The following is a 17645-nucleotide window of genomic DNA, read 5'->3' on the forward strand; positions in this document are numbered from 1 at the left end:
CCTTGGTCCGCTCTGTCTTTTCCTTAATCATTTCAAGGAAACAAAGGTAAATCAGCTTCAACCTACTAATGTTTACTGTTAAGATGAGTGCAATGCTGCCTGTTTCACTAAGGTCTTAAAATGTGGATTAAGCCCAAAAGTGCCATGAGCACCTAGGAGTTGATTGCTGTTCTTAGGAATGACAAGTTTAAGCTGATCTTTCTTATCACCCTGCAGCGGATTGCTTAGACCCAGCCTGCTCTAGCCATGGCGTGTGCATCCACGGCGAGTGCCACTGCAACCCGGGCTGGGGTGGCAACAACTGTGAAATCCTGAAGACTATGTGCCCTGACCAGTGCTCTGGCCATGGCACCTACCTTCAAGAGAGTGGTACCTGCACGTGTGACCCCAACTGGACAGGTCCAGATTGCTCCAATGGTAAGGGTTAAAAGCACTCGCATTTTGTAAAATGGCGACATCTTGAATCGCAGCATTTTAATAACATTCTTCTGTTAAAACCTGACCTGCTGAGCTGATGGAAGTCTTTGAGTTGACTTCATCATGAACTGTGAATTGATTCAAAGGTTCAAAATAATTGGTGAATTTTAAGTACTTGAAAATCAATGTATTTGTTGGTATCTTTTAGCTGCCTTCACCTGGCAACTTCATGTACTTCACATACAAGTACAGAATGTTCTTTGTATGGTATGTGGATCTAAGTATCACCTTACTTAATACATCTATTTAGAAACTTAAAACTGCATAGTGAAGCTGGAGACAGACACATTTTAAAAATCTGTCCAGCTAATTTGAGGTATTTTTCTTGAAAATCAGACAGCATTCCAGTTTGAAGGCAAAAGGAATGCAAGAATGAATTCTAAACAGCTTTCAAGGAAGGGCACAGGCTGCTAGGATAGAAGAACTTGGTAGGAGTGAAGAAGCAGAGGGATTTCTTGAAGTCTGAAACTGAGCTTATTAAAACCGTAGTCTGAGCTCAGAAACAAAAGGAGAAAATTACTGGAGGTACTATCACAGAGACCAGAATCTAAATATTTATAAAGTATGACAGCAGCCTTGTGACAAATACAAGTTTTTAGAATATTGTTTGGTAGCCACATATCAAAAGAGAAATCATGTCTAACTGTGAGACATATATTTGTCTAAAACAGTTCATCTAACAACTCGGATGATTTTGTTAATGAAAACTGAACACATGGGCTAGCTGGGTTTGTGCCAGCTTATGAATAAATATAACTTTTTCATGAGGAACCATATTTTTTTTTAAATCATACTTCCTAACCAGGACCTGTGATACTCCATAATGATTTATGCATATGACAGTGATAGGACAAAGTTCCAAACATTCAGGGAAAAGTGACAGAGAGAAAATGTTGTCTTCTGTTAAATTTGTTTAGAAAAAAAAATAATTCTCTGAACATTTCTAGCACTAAAAATGGCTGTGAGAGCTCCTTTCTAGTTCTCAAGAAAAACATGGATCTTCTATTTCTTGACACAGTGTCCTCTATGCTATTTTTGGTGATTCAGTTATGCTCCATCTTTTACTTATGTGTCAAGGAATAATTTTTAATTAAAATAACATAAAATATTTCTGACGACCTCAAATATTTCAAAAGTGTCAAACGCACAAAAGAGCTTTGTAAAAATATGCACAGATTATTTGCTGAAGTTGTGCAAAATGACCTTCAGAGTGGTACACTAAAAAAGTGAATCTTACCCATAAACATTTTGTTAAGCTGCTAGGAGAAAAAAAGAATGAGTTATTTCCATCAGAGGGCTTTATAGGTTTGAAATCAGCAGAGCTTTCCTCTATCTTCATCAGCAGTTTGTCCGTTAATTAGCCCTTCAATTCCACTTCAATTAAATTATCTCTAATTAATAAGTTCATTACAAAGATTGACGCACCTTGCTCAAAGCTAGTGTGCTAAAAGCTGATAAACACCTTCACCCTAATGAAAAATTGATTAGATTGAAGAGAAATAAACCTTTCTTTCTTGGAGCTGCGTTGACGTTTTGTGTCTCTTAAGTTAATCAAACCATCTTTCATCTCTTAATCAAAAATTTAATTCCAAGTAGATATAAAATGCTGTATAGGAGGGAAAAAAAAAGGAGAGAGGGAAATTGCAACTGTCTTTCTCCATAAAGGTTTTGGGCTGTTTCTTAGGGGAAACGTCACAGCTCCTTGATACCATGTTTAATGTTCCACTGCACTTAGAGACAGACAGTTATACTCTATGAGGGAAGAAAGACACTATTGAGTGGGAAACTGGAAACCTTTCTTGCGCTGGATGCATCTTTCTTTTGCTGTTGAAAATTATTTCAGTCTTTTATCACTAAACTGTTTGTTGTCTTTCACAAGACAACAAAAACTAAATACAGTACTTCTGTGAACCAGTATGTGGTTACAGCCAGCGGTATGCCAAGGAACTGAAGTCCCTCAGGCTGTATTGTATCTTCTCTTGTTTTTCTGTTGTCTGCTTAGCAGAAGCAAAGTTTGCTGGAGTCTGACTAAATGAACCAAAACTGTAAATGCAAAATCTGGCAGTCTAAATTATCATCTTGTATTAGCTGAGACTTAACATGTGTTGTTTGGCCTCTGACTACCTTTGGCTGTTAGCGTATTTTTCAATTACTCTATCAGTTACAAGATCCTGTTACTATATGTAAATGACAAGTTAAATTGCTGTATGTTGATTTATTTTTTTTAACAATCTATTATTTAAACCAGACCATTCAGAGCTGTCAGTGATATGAATTTACTGAAAGTAAAAGAGAATCATCTTTTATATTTAACAGATGTGTCAGTATGTCAGCATAGTACTAATTTGTCTCACTAAAGCTGATTTTTTATAATGAAAAAATGTGTCAGAAATGGCACATTTTTACTTTGAAAGAAAACAGGGAGCAGGGTAGGGAGGGGAGACCTTGTTAAAGTGAACTTTCATTAATAATAGATTTTCACTCACAACACATACTCATCTACGTATGTGGTACATTTAGTCACTAGGAGTACACTGTAAGTTCTAGTAGGTCTAAGTGCCATATGATCTAAGTTACAAAAGGTTATTCTTAAGACGCACGTGATCACAAAAAAATATGACTGAGAATTACTCAGCTAACAGAAGAGCTGTGGGCACTTAAGCACTGCTAAGGCTGCTGGATAACTAAGCGAGTATTATCATAGAGATAAAACTCTGTACTCCATATTCTGTTGGGTCCTACCTGAAATTGCCTTTCACAGTAAATTCCTTTGATTTAATTTTCAAAAATTTTGCCTTTCTTATTCTTCACACGTTGAATTAAAATGTAGCACTGCTAATTAATGCATACACCCTTTCCCCTCTGTGCACACTCTGCCTCCTTTTCTCCCCCTCTCTCCTCTCAAATCCAGAAATCTGTTCGGTGGACTGCGGCACGCATGGCGTGTGCATGGGTGGCACGTGTCGCTGCGAAGAAGGCTGGACGGGCGCAGCCTGCAACCAGAGAGCCTGCCATCCCCGCTGCGCGGAGCATGGCACCTGTAAAGACGGGAAGTGTGAATGTAGCCAGGGATGGAACGGAGAGCACTGTACCATTGGTAGGCTGGCTATGCTTTACCCTGTCTTCACTGCAGAATTCAAACAGCCGGTACTACTGGCCATGTATGAATAAGTGTGTTACTTTGAAGCTTGTTTCTTCAAAAAGAGTATTTGCACGTGTCAGTCTGTGTAAATGAGTTGATATTTTAAGAAAGGAAGTGGTTATGTAATGGCTCATCAGTTCTCCATACCTAGTTTACCAGGAAAAGGAGGTGGAAGAATTTCCTTTTCAATCTTTTCTCTTTAACTGCCTTTTGCTGAGAGGGAGGTTAATTTTATTACAAACTGTAAATACATTATTTGATTTGTGCTTTTCTATTTTTATATGATAGCTTTATGTCTTTTGGAAATGAAGCTTCCTATTGTTTTTCTGGCTTTTTTTTTCTTTTATGGAGAAGAAGCTTTAAAAAGTGACTTGCGTACACAAAAATGTCACTTCCATCTTCTAATAAATGTGGTCTAGCTGCCCAAAATTATCTTTTTGTCAACATAATGCTCTATTTTAGAATTACAGCAGATTTCTTACATGTAAATAGTGTAACAGCAGTTTCATACAGCTGATTGAGAAGAAGCCATCCTTATTACCATTTCTATGTTTCTGTAATCAAGTTAGCTCTATTGCCTGGAAACATTTGAAAATATCCTTTATCAATGGAGCTTTTCTTACTCAATTATTTACAGTCTGTATGTCCCATATAAAGCAGGATATCCCTCTCCACTGCACAGGGCTTGACAGTGAGCTAGCGTGAGAAATTATGCACATAAATAAGGAGACTAAGAAAAAGTGGAGGAGGAGCTGACAAAAGGTTTATCATTTTTATATTGATTTTGTATAGCTGTAGTGCTAAGAAATTCCCTTCCACGCTAATCCTGCAAGACACTGCGGGTCTGTAACAGAGGAGGAGGGTCCTATCCAAATAATTTGGATCTCAGCATAAGCACGCAGAGAAATTATTGCATGACAACAGGTAGGAAGCACAGACAAAGGAACTGGCAATGGTCTAGTTGTAAGAGATGATTAGCTTGTACTTATGTGTGTGGGGAGCATTGTGCAAGGCTCAGCAAAGGCTGTGACAGGAGTAACAACATGGCTCTGCAGATAGTTGTGGGACACATCTCCAAAGTGTGAGAAGTATCATGGCTAAGCACATAAAGGTGGATTAAATAAACAATGAAAGAGGTAGCCACAGGTCAGACAAAGGCAAGAGTAACACTGAGTGATGGGGAAGTCACGGATAATCCAAATAGTAAAAAAAATTCCAAATAGTAAAAAAAAAAACCCCATAGTTCCATGGAAGAGAGTCAGTTAAAAGGCGATAGAGCCAAAACAACAGGATAAGATAGTAAGTCTAATAGCAGTAGAGCTGATGGATGTGAATATAGCATGATTTGCTTTTGCCAGAAGCTAAAAAGAGGATGGAGAATTTAACTTCAGTGCATGTTTTAGAAGGGCTGTAACTCCAGATGTGTTAGCACAGCTAAGTGCTGCCTGGGGCATGGGTATCTAGAAAATAGTAAAACCCAAGCTGCATCCCCAGGTAGCTTACAGCTCTGACTGGGATGTGGGGTGGTGGTGTGCTTGGTGGTCAAGGGAAACAGCGGTGTGAGCTTTCAGGGCAGGGAAAAATGAGGGCCTGTTACAGCTGTATTAACTGATACCCACATCATTGCACCGGGAAGATGAGGGGAGGTTTTCTTTTGTAGAAGGGAGTCAGGTGTGAAGTAGTCAGATTGATTTGTGAATTATTTTTTACAGAAATCACAATTGATTTTTTTGTTGTTTACTAATGAGATTGCTCAGACATATGAGGGAGAGGGAACCAAGGTGCATCTGCAGAATCCCAGGGAGAATTGGTATGGTTAACATTTTTGAGGAGCTTCCAGAAAACATGCTGACAAAGAGAGTAGAGAGGTGGGGAGAGAACTGCTTTCCGAACAATAAAATAAAGTAAATCTTTAGAAGTAGGATAAAGCCTTTCCCTTGACCACTTTAACTTGCCAACGAGCAATTACTCAGCAGATCGCTCTGCTGTTGGTCTCACTGACCTTGGCAGCATTTCAAGGGTTGTAGTTATATACGGATGAACTGCTCTTGAACAATTTTTTCAACATATTAAGCACAAACAAGTTTTTCCTCAGCACTGGGCGAGCAGGTCTCTTCCCACCTGTTTATTCTTTAAATGGGTGTTTACTTCGTGGCTGCTGCTGTAAAGATAGTTTGATTTGTTTATATTGCCCTTACAACCTCCAAGACAAGTAGTGAGGTACAAGTTCTAACCTGCTGTTATATTTATTTTTCTTAGAGCTGTTTTCTTCAGGAACCCAGTGTCACAGAGAAACCAGGTCATTTTATTGTGCATTTCCAAGAGTATTTCCACTTAGTGGAGTAAAAATTGCTGCCTTCTTGGCTTGGCAAATGAAGAGTCAAATTGCCTTTCTCTTGCTTGCCCTAGAGTAGTCAGTAGCTCTTTCTGAGCAATAAATTTCAAAACATAAGGGACATCAGAATGTTTCTCCATGTTTTTTATTGTCACCGTCCATTTGTAATCCAGGCATTTTTATGCTAGTTACAACTCTCAACTTCGTAGCAGAATATTTATTTGTGTTGTGTATATGAAAGACTTCCACTCTCCCTTTTTACGTCTAAAAATGAACAATTGAATCATGCTTACTTCTAAGAGTCATTAACCATTTAGCTGCAGTAGTGTGAAGTATTTTAAAAATGCAGATATATTTGTTTGATGCAGCTATTAGCTGGGAGTCACGTGAAGCTTTAAGCTGAAAGAGGGTAGGTTTAGATTAGATATTAGGAAGAAGTTCTTCACTGTGAGGGTGGTCAGACACTGGAACAGGTTGCCCAAAGGAGTTGTAGATGCCCCCTCCCTGGAAGTGTTGAAGGCCAGGCTGGATGAGGCTTTGAGCAACCTGGTCCAGTGGAAGGTGTCCCTGCTGATGGCAGGGGGGTTGGAACTAGATGATCTTTAAGGTCCCTTCCAACCCAAACCATTCTATGATTCTATGAAGTGCAGTGGCCTAAATTTACAACTTCTTTGGGAAAGGAATATTCCAAAGAAGTTGTAAATTTTAAGGGCAATGCCCTTTATTCACCTTTTGGGAAAGGAATAGCCCACCAGATCTCTGGCTGGATGCACAAAATTGTGTAGGTATGTGTGCATTAATCACAGAAGCACTAACTGGAATGTGTACTGAATCATCTAAATCCAGAACTCATTTGATCAAAGAGATTATGGTGTTCTTGTGAAGCGTGAATGCTGTTCAAAATGGTAAAAATGTTTCACACCTGAACTAACGATTTGTATGTATTTCTAAATGCTGACTATCTCTTCAGTCTCATTTTCAGGTAGCCCACTGTTTGTATTGTTAGTTGACATGTGTTAAGCAGTAGAAAGAAGGAAAGAGCAAACCTGTCTCTTTAATTAAAACACGATAGTCCTTAGTTTTATTCCTCTCTAATATCTTTTAAACTCTAGATTGCTTCTTGAATTATGCTGATTTTTATGTATACTTAAAGATATTCAAAAGGAAACTTGGCCAAAGGAAATCCTAATTGCTCTAAACTTCCAGAGACAGTTTTTTTGTTTTTATTTCAATGCTTCAGGACACTGGGAAGCAAAATCAGAAGTGATTGCAGAGGTTTGCTTTCTTGTTCAGAAAAAATGTAGACATCTGCTTACCTGGGTTAAGCATCAGCATTTCCCTAAGGCTGAGAATTGAAAGACTGTTTTTTTTGTTTTTGCAAGACACTTTTTTTGAAGTGATGTGTGTAATAAGTTGGGTAAGATTGTTTTGACTAATGTGATAAAACTGTTCTGTGTTGCTGATATCCACTGCTCCATTGTGCATCTCTGGCACAGGGTAGCTCCAGCTTCAATACCACACCTGTTGTGGGCCACACTTCTGAGTCATCACTTTTGCTCTGAACACATACTTTCAAAGATCTGTATCAAAGGTGTTGAGCAGATAACTACATGCTCAGTGTTGTGATGGAATGAATCTAATAAGAATTAACAAAACTCAAGATTTATTGCTATTGTTTAGCACCTTACAGGTTTGAACTAAACGCTGGCAACATATGTTTCAAATACTGAACAATTTAAGGCATCTAAATTGCTTACTGTCTTTTTCCTTGTGAGAACTGGAATGTTTTACTGTTTCCTGTATCCACTTGAGAAGAGGTTAAATCAACAATTTACTGCGAAGCTATGGAAAATCGCCTATCAATTGTTTATTTGGTCTGAAAGTGACATTCATGGGTCTGAGGTGAACATCCATATATTATTTTGTGAAGCTCAGCCTGCATCTCAATCTGATGATACAAGACCGCATATGCACAGCTGGTGTCCAGGTGATAGCCTCGGTGAAAATTTGCTCTGTAATTAAGTTTTCATAACACAGTTGTGCTAAAATATGTTTTTGTTTCCTTTCTGTCCTGGCTTGTAATGAGTTCAGTGACCCTCTCGTGTCTGGGTAGTTGTTTTGCAAGATTGGAACAGATATTACTTCAGAAAGTCTGTTATTTTTTGTGATATAACTAGCATGTACCATGAGTAAATTAAGTAACTGTCATAGGAAGCCCATAAATATGAATACTTTTCCAGCTGCTTTTCCATTAAACTCTGTTAGCTGAATGAAATTAGTAAATAATTATGTTGGTGGGGAATCTGCTATATCCATGTGCTGTGTAACATCTCAGTTTTACAATGCAGCTTAATTTTTTCTATAGACCAAATTAGTTTTAGACTAATCTAAATTGCAAATTGGCCAATTTGCATTAAAACTATGCCTTCTTGTTCAGATTTGTCAACACCTCTTTTTTGAAAAGTCTTTAACATTAAGCATGGGTGGGTAAGACCATCTGTTTATGGAGCTTGCCTGCAGCTCCATTACTTAACATGAGACAGGTTACAGCTGTTTAATTGTTATCGTGTTGAACGATTATCTTTCAGTCCAAAATTAATATTTATATATGTATGCATGGAAAGCATGTCGTTAAACGTAAGTTATCTAAATGTGGATTAATGTCATTAAGCACTCATATTAATCCTTCAAGAGGGCTAAAGTTAGCATCGTGGTACTTCCATGCTAATTTTGAGTGCTGCATGAGGCTACTTTCCCTGGTATACAGAACTGAAATTCAGATCCAGTGGTGGTTCACTGTAGAAGTGTGTAGTTTGTAATGAGTTTATATTTCAGTGAGAATTGGGATCTAATTGGTTTGTCTTCTGAGAATTTCCACCAAAGTTTAGTTGAGAAGAAAATAACAAGGAACAGTAAAGTATTTATTTTAACATTTTCCTTGCATGAAAAGACACTAACATGACATTCAAACCACTCAAACCAAAAATCTATTTTCTTCAGCAAGAAATTTCTAGTTTTAGCTATTATAGCTGGAAAAACAGGAAAGTCATCTGGTTTAGATATTCAAAATTATGGGAAAAAAATAAATAACATCTAGAGCACACTCCCATAAGTGTATTTCTGTTAGTACAAGACTCTGTCCTGGTGACTGATTAAAATGGTTTTGTGACTAGGAACAAATGTGAAGGCATTTGTGTGCTGGTTTCCTATGTGACCATGAGCAATGTAAGCTCAGAAGTACTGCTAGTGTTGAAGAATGCTGAGGAGCAATCTCCTCCACTAAGTTATATGGTCTGCACCTGCTCTCTTCAACACGTGTTTAGCTTAGGGCTCCTTATATTACAGATTTCAAATATAACTACAGGGAAATGACACTTTTATCTTTTTATAAAATCAGAGAACAAGTCAAGACAAATTTGTTCCTCCTGGTAATTAAAGGCAGGGCTTACAGAAAACTTGATATGGCTATATATCATTACACTATATATTTTTGAAGTGTGGGCTTGACAAAGTAAGTCATGCACCAATTTGAGGGCTTGATTGATCTTCTTCACATTTGCAAGTTAGAGGGAGAGCAGCATGGATAACTAGTATTATGATGACCACCATCATTTTAGTATTGATGTCAAGTTGCCAAGTATGGTATACTTTTCTCCACAGTTCAAATTACTGAGAATATTCACATTTTTAATGAGTCATGTATTTAATGTACTTTAATGCATTCGTGCCAAGAATTCCTCATAAATTTTAAGATTCTTTTGAGATTTTAGAATTTTGTTTAGAAGGAATTTTTTGTCCTTCAAATTAGAATAATAACTGCTGTATTATATACATAATATATTCTGTAATTATCAAAATTCCTCAATTTATTTTTTTCTTTAGTTTTGAGTTCATGAGATTGTACCACAATACAAATTTCATCTTAAAAGTAAGATTGTATCTGAATGAAGGTATGACCTTTGACATTCAAACAGTTTATTATCAGATAAAATTAACCCAAGATTGAAAACTAATTACATCAAATATCAATTAGTTGTATTAATATCAATCACCATAATATTGTGAGTGAAATCCTACTTTCAAAACACCTGGCTACACTGGAATCAGGATTTCACCACAGTATTTATAACTGTACCCACAATGCAAAATCTTCATGGAAAAAAGAAGATTAATTTCTGAGGACTGATAACCACAGTTTAACAAGATTTCATGAAATTTAGTACAAGTATGTTTTTGATCTTTCCTGTGCCTGAAGTGCATGTTATTAATTTGCCAAGCCAAGCCTTGAATATGCAAAATATTTGTATAGTTTGGTAACTATAAAAATATTCAATTACCGGGTAAATTTAAGATGGTGCATGCATATCTGAAGCTGTGAAAAAAAGTGAGTTACTGGTCAGGCCTTAACACATTTCAAGACCAAGTATCTCAAATACAGATTATCTGTTAGCATACTTTAAATTGCTAATTGGTTGATTTGCATTTAAATGAGGACTGCACGTGAAGTTCAAGTTAGGCACATTTTTCCAAAAACAGCAGAATCCTCCGAGATGTGAAGAATTTTAAAGAATGCTGTAAAGCTTACTTGAGCTGAAGTGGCCAGAAAGTAAGTGCTTTTGTACACTATAGTTGCACGCTGCTCAGACACATTCTGGAAGTACTTCCAGTCAGAAAGAAAGATGGAAACATAAATGCTTCCTGTCCCGTTCCTTCCCCTAATACATTTTCAAGCCAAATTTATCTTTCACGCAGTTCTTAATGTAAACATCAGGTTTTACCTGCATCTGCCTGAGGCAGGTCTTTGCGAGTTTGTCAGAGGTCTCAAACATGTGTGAACTTTTTCAGCCTGTACACGTGAGACAATTTTAAATCCTTAATGGTGTATACCCTTTCCTCTAAATCCTTTTCCAGATAAATAGCTGTTAAATAGAAAACAACACTTCTCATGAATATATCAGCAGTCCCAAACTTCTTATGTCTATTAAGTCCTTAAAAGCAACTGAGCCTTTTATTCTTAGATACACGTGGCTTTCCAGTAATAATGATGAGAGATCTTGCTTTATAGTAAAATTGGGATGGACTCCAAAACAAGAAATCTAAAGGGTAGTGGACTTATGTGACCTGTACATAAAAACCCATAAATGGTTGCTACAAAGAATGGTTGCTGTTTTGGCAAGGGATAAATTGCAGTGAATTCAGCTCTCTCTGCAGAAATGTATGCAGCAGATACCTCTGCTGCACGTCTGCATAGACATTGGAGAAGAGTGCAGAAATGTTGGTATGATTTCAGATTAAGGATTAAGTTTTGGCCTATGTAGGGAGGAAAACAAAGAAAATTGCCTGAAACTATAATTCCATCCATGTGTTCTCCTTTACAAGAAGGGCAAGATGGGAATTTATGCGTAAAAAAGTATCAAAAAGAAGGAGTGTTTGTAATCCTCCTCTATTGGCAGCAATGCTCTGAACATATGGTATGTCTAAGACGAGGTTCTTATAAACTCAGAGAAAGGATGACGACCATGAGCTGCTTACAGTGGAAGAACATGTGCTTTCAGTACTGCTCAGTGATGAATAGAGAGAATTACATTTGCAAATGATACCAAAGCACACTGCCCCCAAGCACTTTGGAAGACAGGACAAGAATTTAAAATTACTTTAACAAATAACACAGGCTATGCAGAAAAATAAGGTGCAGTTCAACAAATGCTGGGTTCTGTGCTTAAGTAAGAATAATCAACTGCACAAATTCAAGTTAGGAGGCAGCTTGCCAGGCAGAAGAGATTCAGAAAAGGCTGTAGTGGATGATGAATTTGACATGAGTGAACCACTCTGAAGACAGGCTAGAATAGTGGCTTTAAAATTTTTTTAATTCTGGGCTCCTGTAAGTTTTTTGGTAGAGGTATGGAGCTCCTCAGAAACTGAACATGGATGCATGGTTGTTTTGGTTTGTTTGGGGTTTTTTTGGTTACTCTTTGAGAGTAAAAGCAGCTGTTTAAAGGAATCAATACACTATTCTCTAAGTCTGCTGTGTGTAGGATAAGAAATATTGGGTTTAAATATCACAATGGATATTTGTTTTTTTATGTTTCAAAGATGTTTTAATTGTCAAGATAGTTAAACTTTAACTGGGTGGAAATGAGAGGAACTTAAGGGTGATCTGGTAGCCAGGTCAGGAGAACTAGACCACTATGGACTGAGTCTTGAATAGGTTAGAAGGGTCAGGCCAGAACCATCAACTCAGATTTTTGTACCAGTTCCCCCAAAATCAAACACAAAAACCTGTTTACACAAACTGCATTCTCCCTAAAGCTTGCAATGCTTTGGGAGAATTTCTCTGTTTCTCTTCTGTTGGCAAGTGTCTGTGAAACCACTGATAAAGTGTGTGCCTCACTCCCTGTTACAGCTTGGCTGTGCAGGGAGTAAGAAATAATGTTCGTAACACTTTGTTAGCACAAATTGCATAAATGTAGGTTGTTCATCTAAGCTTCCTTTTTGCTCACCATGAAAAAAGATGTAATGTCACAGAATGGAATATCTGTTTTTTCCTTCTTTTTTTTCAGTTTACTTTATGTGCATAGGACTTGAAAACTTTAAAACGCACAAAAACCACGTTAAAAGAACATTAGTAAAGTTACAAAATCAAGAACACAAAGTTAGGATGTCACAAGACAGCAGTGTTGTGTGTCATCATCATTATATCATATAACAGAAGTTATATATTATAGCACGTGTACAATTGTAAAAAAAAAACCACAATGCTATTTCTAACTACTTTTCTCTCTGCACCTGACAGACCTGATTTAAGAATGTTGCAAGGCTGTGAAGGTCTGTCTCATGCAGAAACTCCCCTAAATTTTTGCCAGAGACTAGTGCACCGGGTGATGATCTCATGGTTAAGAATGACTTTTAAGAACTGGATTCCACTCTTTCTTTTACCCAGTATTTTCTGTTAGTCGGTCACAAAGGCAAACTTTAAGAGTGTCCTCTGACCACTCTTCATATTGTGGGAGCCTGACTTGCTTCTGTGTGAATTGCTAAAATGCTGGTTTGTATGTGAAATCCTATATCATAGGTATTCTGGAAAATCACATCATAGGTGTTAGCAGCCAAATGGGTGGAGACTTCTTACTTTAATCTTCCTATGCCTTAGTTACCCACCTGTAAAATTAGATAAGAATACATTCTCTGCTCACACAAGTAGTATGAAGATACTTTACTAAATAATTTCTGTACATTGAAAAAGGAAGAAGGGTATAAAGATTGCACAGGTAGCCATAAACCTGGCATTGCCTAAATTTGGGGTGTTTAACTTGGCCACCTTCATGATATTCTTATAATCTAGGAGGTTATTGTTTGTCCTGTGGATCATAAACAAAGTTTTATACAAATATTAAAAATATGACAGTTCAAAGTTATGCAGAAGTGTGAACTTGACTGATGCCAGATACGTTGTTCACATCGTCCTGTAAATCTGGATCTGGGAGCATGAAGTTTGTTTTAGCAGCAGAGATATGTATGCAGTTGTTCACCAGAGAATGGGAATTGCTGTCCTGAACTGTGGGAGATGAGGAGAGTAAGCAAAGCTGAGCTTGCTAGGCAAGGAGCAGGACAGTGTTCTTCATTGTTGCTGCATACTGAAATTATTTCTTCATCTTTTTTTTTTCTTTCCTTCTCCCCTTTGGCTGTCTTCTCTCTTTCTAATTTCTGCTTTCTGTTTTCTTTTAGAGGGAGAGGCTGTAACACAGTAAGGAAGGGAGAAAGCTGGTAGTATTAGTGGATAGGAGACGGGTTCAGCTCACACTTTCAAGGTGGAGGAAGCAAAAACCTTAAAGTTTTTAATTTAGGCAGTCCTTGATCAACCTGGCTTTGGTAACATTCTTTTGCATTTTTGCTTCGCATCTGGTGGTGTTATGAGGTCAAATTCTGCTCTTGCAGCAAACTAACTCATGACTCCAGTGGAGCTGTTGTGAGTTGACACTGTAATGGCACTATATATACCCTACAAAAAAATATGTGGTATGTTGTAGTCTAGTGTACAGGTTACAAAGATTATAAAGGGTAAAGATGTCTGGTGGAGGATAATAGTGTAAACTAACAGAAATGTATATTTGCTATACAGTATTTAGAAGCATGTCACCATTACAATCCTTTCTGAAAGAATCATCAGAATGAAGCAGTGTTAGAAGTACCAATTAAGGAACATCAAATCAATGGGTATGTGACTTATGCTGATTTAAACAGGAGTTGATTGGGATAAGTGGATTTAATATGTACTTGTATTCTGTGGCTATTCTGTGATACCTGGAGAAAGTAGCATATGAATCTAAGGAAGGCACTGACTTACATCTCTGATAGGAGACTCATGGGAGACATTAAATTTAAAAATAAAAAGGTCTGGGTTCTGACTGGTTATGAAATATGCCATGTTAAATGTGAATTTGCCTGTTATCAGTTCTTTGTCAAATACATTTGTTTGCCACATATTTATATAAATATCCACACACATTGATAACACCATTTATATTTTACATTGTGTGAATTTTGAATGCCATTTACATCTTCTTGGATTTTGACTATCCTAGGAAATGTACAAATTTTGTATCTTAATTTTTGTTTTTTTCATTCCATTGGGAGCTATATGAAGTCCCTCTACTTCTGGAAATAATAGCAAGATTTTACATTTCACAGTCAAACCCTGCAAGAAAACCCTTGTAGGTATATTGCCTAGTCTATAATTAGACTTTTTAAGGACTTAATCCACATGTGCCAGATGTGTAAATATCTTGCCAAGGAGCACCTGCTGAGTTGCTCCATCTTAATGAATTGCTCCAAATCTCACCTAGAATTTTCTATGCAGAGGGGGAAAAGGCTTGTATTTTGTACTTCCACAGAACTGGCTTCAATCCTGTTTCAGTTGCAGTGCTGTGAAGATAAGGAAGACAGGATGGCTGGTTAAACTTCACTGAAAAGTTACACTTGTTTTGGTCACTTATTTTCTGCTTTTTAATTCTTCTAGGATGCTGCGTGTTAAGCAAAATAGTTTCTAACTTTGTCCTTAATGTCAACTGACCATCAGTAAAAGGATGCTGGAAGGTAGAACTTGTTTTCCAAGCATTGGAATAGGTTTATGGACTGGAACTGACTTCTTATAAGGCTATGGGATACAAAAGAGCATTTTCTTAATTCTTTTTTTTTTAAATGCAGTTTAGATTTCTGCATGTAAATAGCATGTGTGGGCCTGGGATTGCAGGGACTGTTTTCAGTTGCCTAGAAGGTTTTTTTATGTTCTGTTTTGTTCCCTATCCCTACGTTTATAGAGGCATTTAATGTTTCACTGGTGGACAGATCCATTCCCCAGACAGACCTAATTGCTTCTGTTTTATGGAATAAAACTTGATATTTCCTCCACACATAATACACCATGTTCTAAGAGCAGCTGTGTAGGAGTAAGGGGAATTAAATTGGATGAGTAAGAGAAGAATTTGATCCACCCTGAAATGCAGCTGTATCACTTTTCTTTTTGTTTGTGGTTAATGTGAAAAGCTATTTAGTTTGTTGCTGCTGTTCTAAATGTTCTGTAATTGATGTTTTCATCTTTGTCTCCCTTTCTTACTGTTATTGGGGGGTGGGGGGAATCCACCGCTATGCAGTGGACATCTGACACTTCAAGAGAGAGGGACTAGAAAGTTTCCACCTCTTAGTTGTAGCACTGACAGCAGCTTCTGTGAGACTACGCATCTCATCACCTCCCTTCTCGGGCTCAGAAAGAGCTTTTTGCCGTTCATGCAAACTGGAGGAAAGGCCATGGCTGGAAATGCCTTTCTTACCCATCCAATACACAAAGTTTAGAGTTAATAGCAAGTGACAAAGTACTTGCTAGACAAGGGCCATAATCCCCCAGGGATTTAGAAGAGGTCAGATTTTGAAAGTAAAAGAGCCCATGTGGGCTCTGTTGAGAGACCTTGTCCACAGCAAAACCAGGGGATTGAATCCAACATTTTGACTCAGTTTGACATGTCCTGCTACAATAGTCTGTAGTATGCCATCGCCTTATGCACAGGTGGCTGGGTTTGGTAGCCTGCAGTGAACCTGGCCTAGGTGGTTTTGCTATATGACATGAACCCCTTTAACACAACTGAATTTGATGTCTGTTTCCTGAAAGTAAGTAGGGAATGTATAACCCATCTCAGCTGTGTTGTATGTATTAAAAGTAGGGCCTGCTGCTTTAAATCCATCTTGTGCTCTGTCTTTCATCCATCTGCCTCCTCAAACTTTTTGTGATATTTTAAGTGTCATAACTTACAAAAAAAAAGTCTTTCTATTCTTGGTATACCATGTTATTTATTTTTATACATCTAAACCCTAAGTTTCACTTTCACCTCTTTTTCCAAATGAAATGGATCATTATGCTACTAACCCCACTACACCTTCTTTCACTCATATATATGGTCTAACTTATTTTATGTAATTCATTTGTGTGCTTGAAAGAATAACTGTGGCTGAATTGAAGCAGAAGAAAACTATTCCTCCTAAAAATTCTGTTAATCCAGTAGGTTTTAAGATAGTGTGCTGGTTATGCCATCAGAGTCATATATGACCTGCCCAGTATGTTCAGTGTTTTAAAACTCATAAGCGAAGTAATTACTCTTACATTGTGTTGAAAAGCTTTGATTATATTTTTGTTATATGTGAAAATCAAAGCATGTGAAGAGAACTCGGAAGAAAAATGTAGTCTCAGAAAGGCAGCATCTCTTTCTTCTGCAGGCCTCCTTTCTGAAATAGTTTAGTTGAATTCTGACGATGTTTGCTGAAAATAAAGTTTCTTGCATTTTTAAAAGCTTTGAAATACATTCTCATTTTGTAATGTAAGACTTCTCATGTCAGGTGCACCTGCTTGATTTGCATGTGAATTCTGAACAATTCTTGTTTTATGTGACACTTCTGAAATGTCTGTCTGTTTTTTTTTTTTCTTTTTAATTCTCAAGCTCACTATTTGGATAAGATAGTGAAAGGTACTGTATATTTGCTCTTTGATGACATGCCTATACCTACGTGTACTTTTTTTGTATGAATATATAGTTACAAACCTACTAGTCTGGGCAAAAGAATCTTTTCTTCCATACATTCCATGGATTATAGATTTAATTTATATGATTGTCAACTCATCTCAAATTAAAAATGAAATTTTGCTTATGTTATATAGTAATATTTTATCAGTAATTATACATTTATATACAAACTATATACATGTATTAGATTTTGTTTGAACCAAAAACTGAAGATAGCATTCATTTGCTGTTTGGAGCTTTTTCTTTGTTAGTTTTGTCATTGGACCTCTACCTACAAAACTGTAAATATTTAGGAAACAAAGCAAAGTGATCCTCTTGTCACAGAACAAATGTCCTTAGTTCTAAAGAACAGATTAATTATAGATATATGTGTGTTTATATATAGACAGATCAATAGAATACCCCAGGCTTTTAAGCTTCTGTTTATCTGAATGTAGAAAATCTATAGGAAATTATTACTTGTATTTTGTATGAAGCTAGAAGAAGCTTGCATACGCAATACAACATTTTCAATTAAAAGGTTCAAGGATGCAAAAGTCTAACATGAAACAGCAAAGATTCTTGTATCTTCAGTTATGGTGAAAATTTGATTTAGAAGAATGTTTAAAATATTCCTACCCCT

General features: G+C 37.0%; 1 protein-coding gene across 1 annotated transcript in view; it reads left to right on the forward strand.

The window, feature by feature from the left end:
- Positions 1-17645, forward strand: part of LOC104524538 (teneurin-3) — a gene marked incomplete at its 5' end in the record, with an annotated part of 101367 nt that overhangs the window by 53354 nt on the left and 30368 nt on the right. The window contains 3 exons of the mRNA XM_010167458.1: positions 217-417; positions 3389-3574; positions 16940-16966. Of these exons, the coding sequence (XP_010165760.1) occupies positions 217-417; positions 3389-3574; positions 16940-16966 (414 nt within the window). The remainder of the gene's footprint in view (positions 1-216; positions 418-3388; positions 3575-16939; positions 16967-17645) is intronic.

This window comes from Antrostomus carolinensis, unplaced genomic scaffold (assembly GCF_000700745.2).
Source record: "Antrostomus carolinensis isolate BGI_N321 unplaced genomic scaffold, ASM70074v2 scaffold395, whole genome shotgun sequence".
NCBI lineage: Eukaryota > Metazoa > Chordata > Aves > Caprimulgiformes > Caprimulgidae > Antrostomus > Antrostomus carolinensis.